General features: G+C 39.1%; 1 protein-coding gene across 3 annotated transcripts; it reads right to left on the bottom strand.

Moving 5' to 3' along the window:
* Window positions 1–4,739: 4,739 nt before the first annotated feature.
* On the bottom strand, window positions 4,740–17,013 carry skor1a (SKI family transcriptional corepressor 1a). 3 transcript variants are annotated; one of them, XM_037791876.1, is made up of 8 exons: window positions 16,797–17,013; window positions 13,710–15,489; window positions 12,651–12,735; window positions 12,466–12,537; window positions 12,232–12,294; window positions 11,190–11,264; window positions 10,489–10,563; window positions 4,740–5,859 (listed from the first exon to the last, which is right to left on the bottom strand). In XM_037791876.1, the coding sequence occupies exons 2-8, from the start codon at window positions 15,477–15,479 to the stop codon at window positions 5,762–5,764; spliced, it is 2,238 nt and encodes a 745-aa protein (XP_037647804.1). In that variant the 5' UTR covers window positions 15,480–15,489; window positions 16,797–17,013; the 3' UTR covers window positions 4,740–5,761. The 3 variants fall into 3 exon arrangements, with proteins under 3 accessions (XP_037647804.1, XP_037647823.1, XP_037647814.1); XM_037791895.1 differs by having other exon boundaries at window positions 4,740–5,856; XM_037791886.1 differs by lacking the exon at window positions 16,797–17,013 and having other exon boundaries at window positions 13,710–15,524.
* Between the last annotated feature and the right edge of the window lie 3,018 nt (window positions 17,014–20,031).

Genomic DNA, 20,031 nt, shown 5'->3' with positions numbered 1-20,031 from the left:
CACGATCCCTGAGGTATTCAGCGCTCCAAAGTCTGATAAATATGTGAGTCTTGTTAGAGAACCTCAACCATTGTAAATGCATTGACATTCATTGACTCTCTTATCCACATATCATATGTTGGTGCCTTCTGACATCCACATAAGTAGAATAAATGTTCTTGCTACAACCAAACCAAATGGCCTGAGTTTCATATGTGTTTGCCATATACAGTAGGCACTCATGGCCCAGTTCTTCTCAAAGGCTGCAGAGAAACATTCAAATACACTCTTCCAATAAGTCAACAATTTCCGACGTGTCCAGGGAGACTGCAGTGTCAATGTCCAGTCTGCCTCTTTACACCTGCTACAGAGGGGGGACACATCAGGGGGAATCTGTCTTTGGAGTAGCTGATTGTTTTGAACTGTATCAGATTGTGTCTGGAGTTAATTGAACATACAGTATATGACCACTTTCAAGGCTTTCCTCCCTGTAGTCTCATTATCAATCTCTTCACCCAACTCGGTCTCCCAATTCTGCTTAAGTGCTCTTGTGTTAACTAATCCTTTTTAATCCGTCTCTCACAAGTCTGCCAGCTTTTGGAAGGGCAACACTAAACCGCTGGAGTGCACCTTAAACTGAAAATCTAAATACAACCCTTATTAAAGCAGTGGAGATTTCTGGCTCAGAGAAAAACCTCATTTTGAGAAAACGGCCTTTAAAGATATAGATTGTACAATTCCAGTCATTTTGAAGACACGACAGGTGAATCGGATAAAAACGTGAACTCACCATGAAACTTCCCCAGTTGATTACTTACATTAAGACAATTATTTATTGTATTACAAGTTTTTTTAAATTTGATGTTTAAATATGTAAATGAGGCATTATCTAATGCTAACTTTTGATTCATTTAGGAGAAATCTACAGACACAAATAGACAAAGTAGTAAAATAAATGCCTAAATGTGTGTTTTTGGATGTTTTCTTGCCGCTAGTCTGAAAGAAAACAAAATAGCAAAATAGCTTAAAATCTCAAAATTTGACCAGTGCATAAAAAACGTTTTTTATGTCTGGGGTGTCTCGCCTTAACTGAATACATAACATTTGAAATTATTAAGACATTTTAAAGGATTTGTTGTTGTTGCTGGAGGGTTGAGTAGTGGTGAGATAGGGACTTGGATTTGTATTTCTAACATTTTGACTATAAAACCCTGAAAAAAACTGAAGACATTTGTCACTTTGGCATTTAATTTGATGCCACTGCCTTTTTTATACAATCAAATTTAAGTACAGTCAGAAAAATGTCTAAATCAGACACAAGAAGCTGTCCAAAGTACAAGACTGTGATAACTCAGAGCCAAGGAAAGGATTTAGCACTAGTAAAGCCAGTAGGTGGCGCCCTATCATTTCAAATGAAGATATATCCACAATAACATGAAGTGAACTCTCAGGTCCTCCTCACTGTTTTGTCCTGAATTACAGCCTATTTATTCTGAAGCAATGACATCTTTGCTCAGTATAATGCTTTTATACTTCCATACTGAACTGAAATTCACTCTCACACCAAACACATTCGGCTTTATGTCCAAATCCATTATCAGAAAATGCTCCTTCCTCCCTCGAGCTTCATACAAAGAATCTATTGACAAACTAGTTGTGCTGCTTGTTTCATACACAGAGGTTTTATGATATCATTATGTATCGCTGCCATCTGCTGTATTGTTGATGGGACAGGTGTCCGCTGACCACACGTGTTTATACAAGCAAATGATTGATGAGATATACACACTGCAAATACTGTGAGACAATATGTCCAACGGGAGGATAAAACATTATTCTTCTGAAATGTATGATATTGGAGTGTATGGATTTAATGTTAGCTTGTGTGAATGTGTGGAGCAGCAGGGAAACTAAGAGCTGATTACTTTAAGAACATGTAAAACAACACCAGGAGAGAGTGATATGGATAAAATCCTCTATTACAGTGCTGTATATGTTATTCTATAATGTGATATCAATATGTCAACATACAGGTTATATCAATATAAATATGTCATGATATAGAAAATCAACTGATAATATATTATATGGATAAAAAGTGGCTACTTAGAGTACTGTTCTTAAGTACACATTTGAGGTACTTGTACATTACTTGCGTTTTTCCATTTTCTTCTATTTATACGTCAACACAGCTACATTTCATGTAGAAATATCGCACTTTTTACTCCAGTACATTTATTTCACAGCTAATATTACTAGTTAGTTTTCAGATTATGGTTGTACATTGATAACATATGATCAGTTTATTAAATAGATTGTTATAGATTAAATTACAGAAACAATATTTAATAGTTTTTAAAAAGCTAAAACATTAAAATGCAGCTTACATGGTTAATGCATCAATAATAATGGTCCAAAAAATTATAATTAAATATCACACACAGGATACTTTAAGTACACTTTGTTGTCAATACCTAAATACTTGACTTTTACTTTTACTTACGAGTACTACTTCAGCAAATTAAATGTATGACAAATAAAGGTACTCTATCACATTGATGCACAAGTCATATAAATTTCCAATATTGCCTTAAAGCAGTCGTGCATATCGACTTGCAATATTTTCCACAATATAAATTGTTGTGAGAAAGACAGAAGTATGATAAACTCTATAAATTTATATTTTCCCCCCAGTATTTATTGTCATATTGCCCGACCTTAAACAGCACACACTGCAGTTTGTTTTGAGATGTTGTGTGTGGAGGTATTGTATAGGTCATAAGAAATTACTTACAAGACAAGAAAGTATATATTTGTCATATGAACAAAATATTTCATTGATATATTGTGTTCATTGTTTTGCTTGTTGCTTATTTAGAATATAATTTTCCTCAGCACCTTCTCTTTAATTCACATCTTTTTAAGTTTGTTCATTTTCAGTTACTTATTTATTTTGTCAATTATCTTTGTTTTCCTTATATGTATGAAATAAACTCTCATATTTACCAAGTAAAACAACAATAATACGTCATTAAGTTGTTATAATAATGTGTAAACTGTGTATTTTACTTTCATATAAGTATGTAGTTTATTGCCAATGCCTGATATACGGACATGCACCATGGAGCGATGTGGGAACACAGGGCACACTTTGAATGAGCGCCTTAAGTCCTACTTCAAATTTTAAAGTTGCATAATTATGAATATATCATGAAATAATTTATCATGTCAGTAGTCAGCTTTCAGGCCTTCTGTCCTCAGTTTAGAAAACTTTAGAAAAGCCTGAAATCACCTTGTTAAACAGATCATTTAATACTGAACGGGCCTACCGGGCTCAGGCCCAGGGACCCAAGGGGTCAGGGGCTCCTAGGCCTACTAACAACTAAAAGAGGTGCAAAACGACTATAAAGAGGCACAAAATTACTCAAAAGAGGTGCAAAACAATCACAGACGCAAAACAGTCACAAAGAGATACAAAATGACCATGGAGAGATTCAAAATTACTCACAAGACGCACAAAATGACCACAAAGACACTCAAAATGAGCAAAAGTAACGCAAAACGACAACAAAGAAATGCAAAACAATTCAAAAGAGACGCAAAATGACCACAGAGATTCAAAATTACCACAAAGAGATATGAAATGACCACACAGGGATGCAAAACGACAACAAAGAGGTGCAAAACAACTCAAAAGAGGCACAAAATGTCCACAAAGGGCAACAAAAGATGACCACAAAGAGGCTCAAAACGACCATGACCATGCAGTCACAAAACAGCAACAAAGAGACGTAAAGCGATTAAAAGGAGGAGCAAAATGACTCAAAAGAGTCGCAAAACGACCACAAAGAGACACAAAACAACTACAGAGACACAAAACAGCCACAAAGAGATGTAAAGCGATTAAAAAGAGGTGCAAAATGACCACAAAGACACAAAACGACCACAAAAAGACACAAAGCGATTAAAAAGAGGCACAAAATGATTCAAAGAGGTGCAAAACAACCACAAAGATCACACAAAACGACCTCAAAGACACACAAACTGACTCAAGAGATGCAAAACCACCACAAAGAGACGCAAAACCACCACAAAGAGACGCAAAACCATCACTAAGAGGCACAAAACCACACAAACGACTGCGTCGTTTGCAGTCACTTTGTGTCTTTTTGAATCTGTGTCTTTCTGTTATGTATGAGGAGTCGGGGGTCTTTTACATGTCTGCGCCCAGGGTCCCATTGTCACATAATCCATCCATGCTTGTCACCACATATCAGCCTTAATCAGGTTTTTCTTAATGTTAAACAGCTAAATAAAAACACATTAAAGCAGCCGATCATTCCCGCAGTGGTTCAGTTCAGCTCATCTTCGCAGGCCTTGTTAGTATTCAAAGGGAACGGGCTTCACCACGGAGGGCAATTACGCTCACAGAAAATTAACATTCATTGTGTGTCAGTGACATTATGCGAGTATCTGTCTCAGTATGAAGCATCCAGGGACCGAGAGCCGTGTAATCAATATCTATTAGTCCTCCCATCAGAAGAATTAGATTTCACTATTAGATCAGCTTGCTCCCCTGACTCCACGTCAAACATTATAAGTTGACTGGACATGTCATGCACCGATGTATCTGCCTAATGAAAGAGATCATGTTGAACTCAAATACAATAAGAGGAAATATGATCTAGTTCTTCTGTGTGGAGGCCAGTAGGTGTCAGGCTCACACCAGCGGATAAAGAATAAGGATATACAGCAGAAAGTGGCTTTCACATTTTTATTAATATTGACATGGGTACATACAGAAATGGGAAAATTCTGGGTAGATTGTGTCAGAAACAACAAATGAGAGAAAAAGAAATGCAGCTGTGTGAATGGCAGATTACACAAACTTCATACAGTGTCTTCTTCTTATAAAAACACCATCAGATGATAGGAAAAGGTTTTGGTTTTTGTCTGTTGTGACTCACAGATGCATGTAATGATAGACCCTGAAACAGAGAGAATTATGGGATCAAATTTATGTTAAAATAGTCTAAACTGTACATGATATCTATAAATGGCTCGACTGTTTTCTTTTTTTTTTTTTTTTTATTATTATCACTTCAAAATCTTTTATTGTTCGATGTCAAACCTGAACGTCCGTTGAAGTAAGTGCTCATAATAATGTACTCTATTTTAAACATTTTGATAAAAGAATTTGGTATAGGACGGCATGGTCAAATTCAGAAATGTTGCCCATTTAAAGTGCTTAACAACGTATACAGTGTTACAAATAATCTAAAGAATAAATTAAACCAAAGATAAATAACAAATATATGTAAAAACTCAAAGCAACAAAAACTAAATAATGAGATACATTTTCAACTTAATATCACAATTATACGAGCCATTGCACATCGTCACGTGATACTGTATATATATATATATGTATATGTATATATAGTGTTGCTTTTTCTTTTCAGAGTAGCTAAAGAGCAGACGACTTTGATTCAGAGAGACTTCTTGGTTTGAGCTTTGCAATCCTTTGACTCACAACATAAAATGAACTTCTCTTTTAGTCAAGAGTTCAGTTTTTTTGGGTGGAGAGGTCGCTGCCAAAACCTCCTCCGAGTCTTCACTCAAGTGCTAAAATCAGTGGTGTATCTATACAGCAGGTTGGTAATCCTTGGGTTACAGGTGGAGGTGAACACATGAGAGCTTTTTCAAGCAGACCTGTGTGTGCTGTGTTGTTTTTTTTTTTTTGGCTGTGCTGGGGTCAGGTGCAGGGTGGTGGCGCCGGGCGCTAGGGAGGCAGCAGCGGCGGTTTGAAGGTGCAGGCTCCGGTACACTGACGAGGGGTGAGCATCTTGCAGGAGAAATGGTGAAGGGCGTCATGAGCTTCTGGGGAGGAACGAGTCCACCAGTGAGAACATGAACACGAACACAGACAATACTCTCACTAATTATCCTTCAAGTTTTTTTTTGTTTTTTTTTACCTAATGTTAAAGGATAGATGCACATTTTTTCAAGTTTGTGTTGAAACAACACACAAATATGCTCATATATACATTGAAAGTTTGTTGTTGTCATAGTTCCTCCTGTTCATACGGCTCATAAAGAGATCTGTTCTTTACGTGATTTTAATGTAAGTGATGGGAGACAAAAGCCACAGTACTTGTTCTGTGTAAAAATGTCTGAATCACACAGTTTTTTTAGGGCTGTCAATCGATTACATTTTTTAATTGTGATTAATCGCATGATTGTCCATAGTTAATCACGATTAATCACAAATAAATCTCACATTTTTTATCTGTACAAAATTGACCTCAAAGGGAAATTTGTCAAATATTAAATACTCTTATCAACATGGGAGTGGACAAATATCCTGCTTTATGCATATGTATGTATATATTTATTATTGGAAATCAATTAACAACACAAATCAATGACAAATATTGTCCAGAAACCCTCAAAGGTACTGCATTTAGCATAAAAAATATGCTCAAATCATAACATGGCAAACTGAAGCCCAACAGGCAACAACAGCTGTCAGTGTGTCAGTGTGCTGACTTGATTATGACTTGCCCCAAACTGCATGTGATTATCATAAAGTGGGCATGTCTGTAAAGGGGAGACTCGTGGGTACCCATAGAACCCATTTTCATTCACATATCTAGAGGTCAGAGGTCAAAAGACCCCTTTGAAAATGGCCATGACAGTTTTTCCTCGCCAAAATTTAGCGTACTTTTGAAGCGTTATTTATCCTCCTTCACGACAAGCTAGTATGACATGGTATTTACTCTACCTTTAAAATGAAGCCTGTTACGACCTAAAAATCGCAAGTTGCGTTAAAGAAATTAGTGGCGTTAAAACAAATTTGCGTTAACGCGTTAGCTTTCACAGTTAGTTTTTTTAAGAACATGATTTCCTCTCTGATTTCATAAGCCAGGTTTTCATCCAAACGTAGTTTAAATTTTAACCATATTTTCACAAAATTGGAAAACTAGAAAATGAGAATTAATGTGAATATTAGGAGCCTTTTCATCGAGATAAACAGCTGGTGACGTTAATTCTCCAGTTGGGTGCCATTAAAGGTAGGGTTGGTAATGTATTTTAGAAATGTTTTTGTTATATGTTGAAATTCTCTTTACATCCTGAAAGCAATCAATAAATCAAATGCTCTTAAGAAGCTCTGTAAGAGTATGAACGTTTTATTTATCTTGCTAGAGTATTTTTGATATGTGTATGCTGATGTATTTTTGTATTGTATTGTTGATATATATTTGTTGTATTGTTTTTTTTCTACCCATGCACACACCAAGACAAATTTCAATCAATATTTCCTTGACATGGTAATAAATTATTGAATCTTGAATCTTGACAAAAAGTCTGCTATCTGTGGTTGTCGCAGGACTGTAATAAGTGCGTTCTGCCCGTGCACTCATCGGTGTCACCGTAGTTTTCTACCAGCTGCTAACTTCACAGCTGTGAGTACCAACAATAGCCATATTCGTTGTTTACGTTCATAATGATAATTTTGGGGGACAGTCTTTGGAGGGAGGCCTGAAGGGACGGACTGTCAATGTTGCCGATTTGGCGACTTTCTCGCTAGATTTAGGGACTTTTGCAGCTAGTGCAGCCCCTAAGGTTGACGCTGTCGTATACGACAGAGAAGTACTCTAGTTACTATTTTTAGAATTTCTCCTGAACGCTGCGATGTAGAGACTTACTTTAAAATCTAGTGTACTCTTGCTGTTTTCTCCAAAGGTGCAGGCCGACCGCAGCTTTAAAACATTGCAGAGGAGGAGGGCACAATAAGATGATGTCATTAAAAGAGTGACAATCAAACCTCAAACTGTTGAAAACATGATGGAATTTACGTTTTTTTTGTTTCATGAACTAATTAAAGAGGAAGTTTACAGTCTCCTAATGGCTCCACACAGACCTGATGTTTCCGACAGCAGCTATTTTTAGTCTCCTCAGTGGAATTTTAAGTTACATGCTTCATATACATCAGGATTCATTCACTAAGTCTGTTTCCATCGCACTTTGTCGCATCTTGCTTTTATCAATACATCATCTTTTCCACCTCAGCCAAGTTTAAAAATGTTTGAGCAATATTTCTAGCCTTTTTTTTTAAATGTTCAGTGTTTCTACTCAGGATTTTTCTTTATGCAAACACAAACAGTTTCCTTGCTGAGCCCTTTGGAAGATAGACATTTCATTTGGCTAATTCAGACTGCTGAAGCCTCAAATTAGCTTTTTTTCTGTATAATGTTTTGCACAGGATTGTGGATTTGGTTGGCTCTTATATAGAAATCCCCCTTGGACTGGCTCCTTCTTATCTGTGTACATACATGTGTAAAAAACTAAATCAATATGGCCTGCGCTCTCACAATATTCTACAGATGTTGGTCCCCAAGGTTAGCTTTTAAGGTTTTAAATATGCTGCTCCTTCTTCCTGGAATAATGTACAGAAGGACCTGAAATAGTCAGAGCTGATTACTACGGGGGAATTTAAGTCCATATTTAAGGATTGAGAAAATGGCACTCTTGGTTGATATGATTGCTCTTAAATGTATCATTGAAATCATTTAGAAATTACCTGTTTTATGCATTATAACTGTTTTTGTGTTGCATACTAACTGGATATTATACTCATTCACTTGTAGTGTGTGACAATTGTATTTGTCAGCTTGTATTGTTTGTGTTTATTGTTGTAACAGAGTTTGCGCTGCCCTCTTGGCCAGGTCACTTCTTGAAAAAGAGATTTTAATCTTAATGAGGCTTTTACCTGGTTAAAGCTTCAGTAGGCAATATGTTTTTGGCATCATTGGGCAAAACTTCCATAATAACCTTTCAGCATATTGTAATTCAAGTGTTTTGAGAGAAAACTAGACTTCTGCTCCTCCTCATGGCTCTGTTTTCAGGCTTTAAAAAATCTAGCCTGTGACGAGAGACTTTGGCCAATCACAGGTCATTTCAGGGAGAGAGAGTTCCTATTGGCTGTTCATTCAACAGAGGCAGCTGTCAATCACTCGCGAATGCCGACAAACGGTCAAACTATGGAGCGCTGATCAAATATGAATCAATATTCTGTTACTGTCATGCCTATTTCTCTACTCAAATGTTTTCCGAAACATCTTGTAGTGTATGGTTTAGCTGTAAAATGAGAAAGTGTGCTCCGGCTGGTGGGCGGTGCTTGGTTTTTCCTCAACTGATCTCAACATGGCTGCCGGGTCACAAACCTTCCCATTTTACAGCTGAACAGTACACTGCAAGATGATTCTGACAACATTTGAGGAGAGAATTAGGCATGACAGTAACAGAATATTGATTCATATTTGATCAGCGCTGCCTAGTTTGACCGTTTGGTCGGAGTTTGCGAGGCTCCAGCTCGGCTCTGATTGGTTGTTTTCTTCCAGTCTGTGAAATCTTGCAGATGTCATTAGGAGCACCGGAGGACACAGAGCCACATGATTTTTTTTTCAATTACCTGTCACATGCACTACTGTCAGGATATAGCGACCGTTTTATAAAAAATACTTTTTTAATCATATTTGCTCCATTTCTCCCCGCTGCTGCTTTAAATAAAAGATAAATATTTTCCTGTCACTTCATGAAAATGCTTAAAGAAGGGATTTCTTTACAGTCAGCATGGACAGGAAGAACAACTAAAGTGACTAAGCGTACTTTAAATATGGGCGTGTGAGTGTTGTTTTAAGACAGCCTTGGAAAATTGCGAACCCATCCTTTAATGGTCTTACTGCAAATATCCATCACACTGATCACAGGAGATGTTTAATAAAAAAAAGTAGCACTTGCATATTTATGTTAAAAATACATGTATTCATGTTCCTCTTTTGGACCAGATAAAATTACCTTTCAGCTTCTGCTGTATTGCATAACGAGCTTTTCTCTCTTGGTCCAACTCGCTGCACAAAGTGTCTATTCCAAAAATAAAAAATTGGTCAAAAAAGGAATAAAAAAAGAAAAAAAATAGAAGATGTGAGCTGCTATGTTGCATCTGAGGAGTGTAATGTATGCCGCTTGCCCCTATGGTATTTAGAGTGACCCCTCTGTGTACTTGAACCCTGTATTTAAACTACTGTAACATTACACCAATCCTTTAACGGGTGGCATTAGTTGCTGTCTACTGCATGTAACCGATACAGCACTACATAATGGGTCTGTCTATTCAATTTTCCAGAGCATGATTTAGGAGAAAATAACCTTTGCAAACAAAACAATGTGGTTTCAGTTTCACCTTCTCATATCTAATAATTTACTCAACTGCAGGAGAAAAAAATAAGGAGTTTACAGGAAAAAGGCTGGACACAGATCGCCAATATTTCAATATGCAAGTGTCACTTTTCCTTTCTGTTTTAGTTCAGAGGCTAGTTGGTTCAGATTGATTGATATGTTACTATTTTTGTGGCTCGGATATTTTTCCCATAAACTTAAAGAGCATTGATCTACATCCACTTTACAGTCATAATCTATAGAGGCACAAAATAGAGAGAGACCAACCTCGAACAATCTGCAGCTGCTGGACCATTTCCTCTCTGTAGGACAGCTCACGCTTCATTTGATCCTGAAAATTATCTGAAGAGTACCGAAGGCCACATCAGATGGAAACTCTCTGACATTGTGGGGATACATTTAAAGACACATTCCTGCATTCAAAGGATAAAACACAACTTCTCCTAACATCTAGGCTGCAAACGTAGATCCAAAAAAAGATGCAAAACACATCTCACATTAGGGCTGTGTATTGGCAAGAATCTGGCGATACGATACGTATCACGATACCGAGGTTACGATCCAATATATGGCGATATATTGCGATACTGTAATTACGGCAATGTATTGGGATTTTTTAAATCTAATTTTAGGAAAACTATCATAGTATAAAGAACACACCTCCAAATGCATAACATCTGAGTCAAAAAGGTGACTTTTTTATGCATTCAGAACAGTAAGATCTGCATTTGCATTTATCACAGTCCATATAACACCCAACATCATAGCTCTATTTGAGAGGGCACATACACTGTTTCTCTTTGTGAATTAAATCAAGTATTGACTGAGTTCATCTTTGCATGTAAACTATTAATCCAAAATATATAGAGTGTTTGAGAATCGATACAGTATCGATGATACTCGATTTTTTTCAATATTTTCTTACACACCTATCTCTCAGTGGCTTCAACTCACTTTTGTCCTCCTACCTTTTAAATGCTGAAATTCTCTCTCCAACTTTTTCCTCAACTCCACTTGCTCCACAAGCTGCTTCTGCAACTCCTCTGCAAAGCCAAAAGCCAGAAAAAAATGTGTCAACACCAACTTCTTTTCATCTGCTGCAAGGAAATGTCATTATTCACCCTAAAAACACTGGAACATCTGAACACCAAGCAGGGGAAAAGTGGTGCAGTAAGAAACCAAGCACCAGAACCACCAATATACCAACACAAATATCTGCAAAAAACACATTTTCCTCTCCGTCCTAATCCACCTCACATCAATTTGATTCCACTTACTCTGATATATTTTGAATTTGTGCACATAAAGATTGATGTGAGCCCAGTAAAGCGACTTCAGGTGCGTTTACATCCTCCATAACAACCACTCCGCCGCTTCTCCTCTCGCTCGCTGCCACAGTAATTGCCATGCGTTGCCTGCAGCCTGAGACGATAATAATGGAGTCCCAGGGTTTCACCAAGCGTTGTAAAATAATTAGCTGCCGTGCCTCGGGGTTATGGCTCTGTTCGTTAAAATATTAATAGCCTCTAAACGATTTCCTCTTACAATAATAAGTCAAAACTCCCACATCTCGTGATTAAGTGGTTAACAACTATGGAAACACTTTAGGCCCACTAAATGTAAATTCACATTTGGGTTTTTGGCACGTCATCTTTAGCAGGCCGTGGGCCTCCAGATGCATTTAAAATGAGCTGGAATCTAATGTTTAATATTAAATGTAATTTTATTATTTTTTTTTATAATTAAACAACTGTGGACGAGGTATAATTTGGGTTCATACGTTCAGAAATGAAACATAAAGAGCAATTAATTGCAATATCTCATTACATTTCATTTTCTCACATTTAAATAAATGTCTTAATGAAATGTGGTGACCGTTTAGCTGCTGTATGAATATATATTTATTGGCTGGCAAATTACAAATATAAACAGGACTAATTGCTGGTGATAATTAATATCACCTGCTCTCTTTCTTTTATTTCCTTTTGATGGTGAAAAACAGCCTCTCACCTTTCGCCATGCTCTCCAGATCTCTCTCGTGCACGCTGATGTCGATGCGTAAAGCTCCATCCGCTGCGCAAAAACAATAAAACACGTTAATTAACCTACAAATAAGTCACCTATAGAACAAAGAGATTATAAAAATGCGTCTGGGGAAATACAGTAAAGCAGATAAAATAGATAAGTATGGGTAGATTTTTGAATTTAATAATAATAAAAATATAAAAGAGAATAATTAACAACCTTGTCTGTCCTTCTGCTCGTGGTAGGATGACGCGTTGCGTTGGTTCTGTATTTCAGACACGTGATGGACACCTATAAACACAAACATTTTAAATTAAATGAGACATTTTAAAATTAAATGAGACAAAAAACGCCCCAATTTGCATTAATAACCCCAAAAGCATGAATGGGCTGAATAATTATACCGTTGGATCTGCTCGAGTGTTTGGAGCCAAACGACGACGGCTCGCTCAGCAGCACGTGGCTCGAGTCCTTTTCATGCGCGTACACCTGTAACATGAAGATGAATCGCGTTTAATAACGCACAGCAATTATACCTCATTTACTGAAGTTCTTCACATAATTGAGGCCCTTTTTTTTCTTCTTGCAGCCCTGCAATTTGTGGTGAAGATGTTGAAGGTTTTTGCATTCAAAAACACTGACCTGGTGGTTAAATTATGTCTTATAATTAACACACACTGATTATTTTTAATGGGAATAAATAGAAATATATCAGGATGAATTAGGGTTTTATTCTCTGATTACCCTGATTGAAAAAGACGATATATGATTACAAATTAATATTGTTAATTAAATGTATTAGTATGTTTGTAGTACAGTTTATCAACTGTACTATTTATAGATTTTAAGGGCTGAGAGAGAGCCAGGGTAAAATGCATTTCATTGCATTTCACTGTACACTGTACTTTTAAATGCATATGACAAATAAACTTGAACTTGTATTTATTTTTGTGTAAATTCTCTTTCACTAAAATAGAGGTGAACCTTGCTGCCTTGCAAAATGGCACTTCAGCAAGGCAGTTAATGTCATTTTCCCACCATATTAACCTTTATTCTTGTTAATATTTATGATCAAATATCTACATATTTTTTTTAAAATTCAGGCCAATTGATCCTGATTACATTTTTATGGCACATCTGGCTGTAGATGTTTTATGAATGTTGATGAATGTTTTTTTTGATACCTTATGATTTTTAAATGTGCTCTTTGTCTTCGTTTTCAATTATTATGTTTTGTTTTATGTCTGCAACTGCATGTAACTGTGCTGCTGCACTATCTTCGCCAGGAGGACACTCTTGGAAAATAGATGTTTATAATCTCAATGAGCTTTTACTCCTGGTTAAATAAATAAATAAATAAAAATGATTGGCCTCCTCTCTTCTATAAAGTCTTCATCATATTCTCTTCAAACTGAGACCATTCCGCTTCGGATCATTAAAGTTTTAATTTAATCTGATCTTACCTGGTGAAGAGGAAGAGGAAGAGGAAGAGGGGAGACAGTACGGATCCGTCTGTCCTCATCTGAAGACCCGGTGTGGACGGAGGAGTCCTCCGGTGATGCTGCTGCTGCTGGAGGAGAGCTGGAGGCAGCAGGATGCTCCTGACTCTCCTCAGCACCAGAGGAGACCCGGTCCGGCACCGGGGAGGACTCACTGTGGTCCCCTCCCGGTGATGAGATCTGGATCGGTTCCTCCTCCTCATCCTGTCCCCGGTTGGACTCCACATCCACGTCCAGGTCATCATCATCATCCTCATCGTCCACCACGCTGTCCCTGTCCGGTGATACGGACCTATAGCTCGAGCTCTCGCTGATAAAATCCGGTGACAGGTATCCACCGGGACGCGCACTGGAGTAGTCCCGGTTCCCGTAGAGCTTCTGGATGGTCTCCACGTCCTTCACGACGGGTCTGAAGGCCGAGATGTAGCTGATCTTCCTCTGCGGAGCCTCGTCTCCGGACTTGTCCTCGTCGTTCCTGGTGGAGGAGGACTGGGAGCTGGAGGAGTCCTGGAGGTGAGGATGGAGAGGGTGCTGGTTCGAGTCTTTGGGGGTGTCGCTTTGATCCGGTAAGTCCAAGTCCACCTGCCGGACTCCTGGCAGCTCCGGTAGAGGTTTTGGTGGAGAGGTCGGGTAGAGTCCTCCAGCTGTAGGCCAGAACATGGGGAAGGCCGGGTACAGGTCTTTGGCTCCACCGGGCCAGAACACACCGGACACCGTGGTGGTGGTCTTGTTCTGATCCGGCACCGAGTCGCTCTTCTTGTGACACAGCCCGTATGGGGGGAACCCGTAGGGGTGATGGGGGAACAGAGGAGGGGGGATCTTCTGGAGCAGGCTGAAGCTCTTACTGGGCACCGGGATCACCGGGTAGGACCGGGCTCCGGTGGCCAAACTGACCTGATCCTCATCGCACCGGGATGCTTTGTGAGGGATTTCAGCCGAGCTGGTCTGCTGGGCCAGGCTGGACGAGGAGGACTTCATGGAGGACATTGACGACCCCCCCATGGGCAGAGTCCTCTTCCTGCTGCCCCCGTTGAACATGGCCTTCACGTCCTCCCACGCGTGGTGCACGTCGTCCGCCTGCTTCTTGTCCGTCAGCTTCAGGTGGCGCCTCCACGAGTTGAAGTTGGCCGCGTCCGGCTGCAGGTACTTGGACTCGGTGGTGCGGTGCGAGTGGAAGATGAACTTGTTCGGAGAGAAGTACATGTTGCAGAAGGTGCACTTGATGCACTTGGCTCTGGAGCTGTTGTACCGGGCCGGGATGAAGCTGCCTCTGGAGCCCCAGGCGCAGTCGTGCGTCACGTCAAAGGCGAAGTTCTCCGGTAGTTTGGGCGGACTGTGAGCTCCGAGGAAGGACTTGCAGAGCCGCTCGGCCTCCCGCTTGGTGATCATGCCGCAGCGCCGTGAGGAGATGGGCATGGCTCCGGCTCTCCGCAGCAGCTCCAGCTGCACCGGGGTGCACTGCACGCAGGTGATGCCCAGAGCCACCCGCCGGTTGTGGATCTCGTTGTAGCTGTAGTTCTTCAGCAGGGTGTTGGATATCTGCGCCAGGCAGAGTCTCTCCTTACCGTCGATGACCAGACATACGATGGGCACCCCGTACAGGGCCGTCTCACTCACTTGGTTGGGTTTGAGAGAGTAGCTCGGTGCGTCCTGCTTGGTGTTGGGGGGTGAGGAGGAGGAGGAGCTGGCGTCTCGTCCCGGGTCTCGATGCTGCTGTCCAGGCATCGACTCCATCCCTGGAAGCCTGGAAGGCAATATAGAGAGACACAGCTTGTTTGTTTGTTTAAATCCCCATTAGCTTTTGCATAGCAGCAGCCTATTCAAAAACACAAAGGAAATAGAATAAAGGCTCCGACTGAATCTATCATGATCTAACAGATAAATATCATCATTTAACATGGAATGCCCTTAATACCCTTACACACACACCCAAGAATACTTATTAATTACTAAAGTTTCTTCTTTATGTAATGCTCTTTTAAAACCATATGAGGAGTGAGCCTGGGGGGCTCTGGGACAGGATGCAAAAGCACAGTATCTTCTAAAAAAAATAATAAATAATTGAAATTGTTTAGATGTGAGAAAAAAAAAATGGCCCAAAATATAAACCAACAAAAAAAACTAAATATGTTAAAGAAATAGAAAAATAATGTTTCCAAATTCCAAAATGTAAAATATATATCATGTTTTAATCAACAAACTGATAGTATAAAAATAAAAATAATAATAATAATAATAATAATAATAATAATCATCATCATTATTCAGTAACTATAGTGGTTGTAGGCCTGTTAATGTTGATATTTGTGGGACATAATAATTATTATTATAGGCCCTAATAATAATAATCATAATAAAGCATTTTTAGAAAAGATGACCGACTAACATTTTGCAGGTTATATTATTATTATTATTAAAAAGACGCCTGGCTGGTATGGGTTCATGTCTCCGTGTATTATTCGGCCTCCTCTCCTCCTCTCCTCCTCCTCTCTCAGGTTGTCCGGGTTCCTGTGCGGAGGTGGATCTTTCTGCTCCTCTTATCTCCAAATCGGCTCATTCACTTATGGCCAACTACTTAAGGCTCACATAAGATCCTTCTAGTCGGATCAGGACAGAAGGAAGAAGCAGCCTGAGCTGCGCCAATACGCTTAACAGAGGAAAAGAACAACTATAAGCTGCTTTGCTGGTAATTACACAGATCCACGAGCGCGTCTTCGCATTGTTAATAAAAGACTAGCCCCATATATAATTAAGGCTTGTGCAAAGATTAGCCTCGGCCAGGAATTAGGTTGGAGAAGCTGGCCTGGCTCACATTCACTTACTGTTTGCATCTCAGAGGCCGCTAAGACATGCAAACATCCAGCAGCTGCTTTAGTGGGTTTTTATTAAACAACTGACATGAATAAAAGTATTTAACAGTGATTGATTAACCAGCATTTGACGAATTATAATACAAGTTGGCATGCAATTTAGCTCAAATATCTGCAAAAATCATAAGGATTTTCTGTCTAAATAATTATTATTAATTAAAATAAAAAGAAAAAAACATACCTTTTTCTCCTAAAAGACGACACACTCCAACAAGGTTTGAGATTAAAAAAAAATAGAGATGATTAATATAAATCAATGGATGTAAATGCAGGTCCAGGTGAGCCCAGAGAGAGAGACGGTGCTGCAGACAAGAAGGTCCGACAGAAACTCTGAGCTGGAGTCTTTATTTGGGTTTATTTAGTGCAGCAGACCAGACAGACCAGACAGGACCTCCATCCTGCTGCATCCCGGGGACGTGAATGGCGTGTAGACAGGAAGCACATGGCACCTCTCTCTCTCTCTCTCTCTCTCTCTCTCTCTCTCTCTCTCTCTCTATATATCTCTCTCTCTATCTCTCCCTCTCTCTCCTGTCATGCTGATGCGTAGTAGCTCTCTTTCTCTCTCTCTCTCTCTCTGTTTCTCTTTCTCTCTTTCTCTCCTGTCATGCTGATGCGTAATAGCTCTCTTTCTCTCTCTCTCTCTCTCTGTTTCTCTTTCTCTCTCTAAGACGCGCCGAGCGGCCACACACCAGTTTTGATAATTCACAAATTTGCATCTCTAACCCACAAACATGATCAGAAACAGAAAAAAAGATCACGCCCCATTAAGCCCCCTGCTGACCCCAAATTAGACAAACATTTTGGCCCATGTGTGAATATATTTGTTATTAGATAATAATTAAGAAAAGCGCAACATAACATATTGGAAATATCTGCGTAAAGACACCAAAATAGAAATTATAACAGTAATATCTGTGGCCCCTCTTGGTCCCAGTGAAGGACCCTCTAGGGGGCCCCCGGACCCCACGTTGGACCGCACTGATCAGTGTGTGTTTAAGCATCAGTTCAGCTGTAATCATGTAACTTGCTGTATTGTTTCCACCACACTGGGAGCAGAGCTGACAAACAAGAAGAAGGCAGCAGCAGCGAGTGGCACTTTGGAGGCAGCAAGAATGACAAAAGGCCCGCGCTCATTTATCAAGTTACACGACCATCTGGTAGGCTTCCACACCGGCCACGGAAATCAATCTGAGGCCTCAGCGACCATCAAAGACAAGGAAGCGAAGAGAGGAAGAAATGAAGGACAGAAAATATTTAAAAATATTTAAAAATATGTTTTTTGTTCGTGCGTGAAATCATTTGGAGACGTTTTAAGATGCTTTATGTTTGAGAGTGAATCTGGGATGAACTGATGATGATGATGATGATGATGATGCCTCAGGCCAGTCACCATTTACATCATTTAGCATTTAGGCTTACATCACTGACATGTGATGTAAATGGTGACAGTCAAGCCGATTGGCTGCCCTTGAAGACCTTCATTTATTATTAATAACCGGATCGATGGCTGATCGCTTAACCAAGCAGAATGTGCATAGAGAGGAGTGTCAATACCTGCAGCAGGTGGACAGACAGACAGGCAGAAAGAGTTGGAGGAGGAAATCTGTAAAGTAATAAGTGGAGGGAGGAAAAGGTAAAAGAGCCTTCAGAAGAACAGGACTCCACCCTTTCCTCTGGGGGAGGAGGGGTTTCTAAGTCTTTTCTCATCACTTGGATGTATAATCTGGAGGTTGCATTAAAATTGAAAATGGTAATAAATGTAAATGTGAGTTTTTTATCAGTAAATATTCTCCATGTCTAGAACTAGACTGATGAATCAGCCGGGACGATATTATCTTATTGCAGGTATATCGGTGTATCGTATCGTCAGCCAAAAAGAAGCAAAAGAGATGAGAGAGTGCTGACAGGTTTATTTTTTTTAACTGTTAAATGTACTAAATAAGCTACATATATTGGTCACAATTCTAATTAAAATATATTTAATGGATCCTAATCAACACAGTTTGTTTATATCATGAGCTTATGGTGTTATGTTACAAAAAGCCCATATATCATTATCTGATATTATTAGTTAATTATCTGTTAACTCTGAAATATCAGTATGGTATCATCCAGTATTGGCTGGGTTATAGTGCTGTCCATGTTTCACGTGTATTGCCCTTTATGAGCTGTTTAGTATGTGAAAGTAAAATAATATTGAATTTTATTTTTGTAATTTTTTATTCAGCGTATCAAAAAAAAGACATCAGCACCAAGTTTAAAGCAATGTTTCATATTATTGACTGAAAGTTTAATGTTTCAGTCCTAGACAATATGAAATATGAAATAACATCTTCATACTGGAGCTGCATCAAACAATCAAAGGAGGAGTTAATATCACCATCAGTAATGTCTCCTGAACTCCTGCTGAAGGTTTATGACAGAACGTTGCTTTTTCAATAATGTCAGTGCTGAAAGTTTACTGAGTTGTCAACCTTCTTCTGTGTGACTTCATTCTCTAACACACCTGTGTTCAAGGTTGTGCTCTGATAGGACAATATTCATACACACGATCTGACAATGAGAGGATAAGGCTTGTGATATTCTGTCAACAAATCTCATGAAAAGACTGCTGAAAACGGTCCCCAACAAATGCACTTTTTCTTCCTGTGAAAGTAACGTCTGCTTAAACACTATAGTGCCCAGCTGTTTCAGGAAATTATATATCCTTTTTAATATATTAAACTATAAATTTGTGACCTGTTTCTTAAGATCTTCATAGGAACCAATGGACTGGTTTCTGAGTGGCACACAAATGAAAGAGACGGACTAAAGTGATGTTGGTTGTCCTTTCATGCGGTATTTGTTGACAACAACAAAAATATAGAATAATGCCAAAAAATAAAATATACATTAAGTGTATTTGATGTGGGGCGGGGGGTTTAGGGGGCCCAGTAAGCCAAATTTCACCTTGGACCCCAGACCGTCTCAGACTGGCCCTGCTTACAAAGTGATATGGAGCTGCCATGCACATAATCTGTAGAAATATAGAGTTATGCTGCTAATAGCAAGTCAAATACTGTAAATAAATAAATAAATAAATATTTTGGGGAGTGTCGATGAACATGATGACACAACAGCAGATGTGAGTGTGTGAGTACAAAGTGAGTGTGTGTTATGAAGTTAGTATGAAGCATCATGAGCCTGCATGCATGTGTGTGTGTGTGTATAAAGTGTGTGTGTGTTATGAACTCAGTATGAAGCATGATGAGTGTGCATGTAGATGTGTGTGTGTGTGTGTGTATAAAGTGAGTGTATAAAGTGAGTGTGTGTTATGAAGTTAGTATGAAGCATGATGAGCGTGCATGTGTGTGTGTGTGTGTGTATAAAGTGAGTGTGTATTATGAAGTCAGTATGAAGCATGATGAGCGTACATG

The sequence above is a fragment of the Sebastes umbrosus genome, chromosome 2, assembly GCF_015220745.1.
Source record: "Sebastes umbrosus isolate fSebUmb1 chromosome 2, fSebUmb1.pri, whole genome shotgun sequence".
Lineage (NCBI taxonomy): Eukaryota > Metazoa > Chordata > Actinopteri > Perciformes > Sebastidae > Sebastes > Sebastes umbrosus.
This window is presented reverse-complemented; position numbering and strand designations above follow the sequence as displayed.

Coding starts and splice junctions, on each gene's coding strand:
- skor1a (XM_037791876.1), bottom strand. CDS start 15,479: ATGGAGTCGATGCCTGGACAGCAGCATCGAGACCCGGGACGAGACGCC. Junction 12,736..13,709: donor TTCCTCTTCCTCTTCACCAG/GTAAGATCAGAT, acceptor TTCATGTTACAG/GTGTACGCGCATGAAAAGGA. Junction 12,538..12,650: donor ACACTCGAGCAGATCCAACG/GTATAATTATTC, acceptor TTGTGTTTATAG/GTGTCCATCACGTGTCTGAA.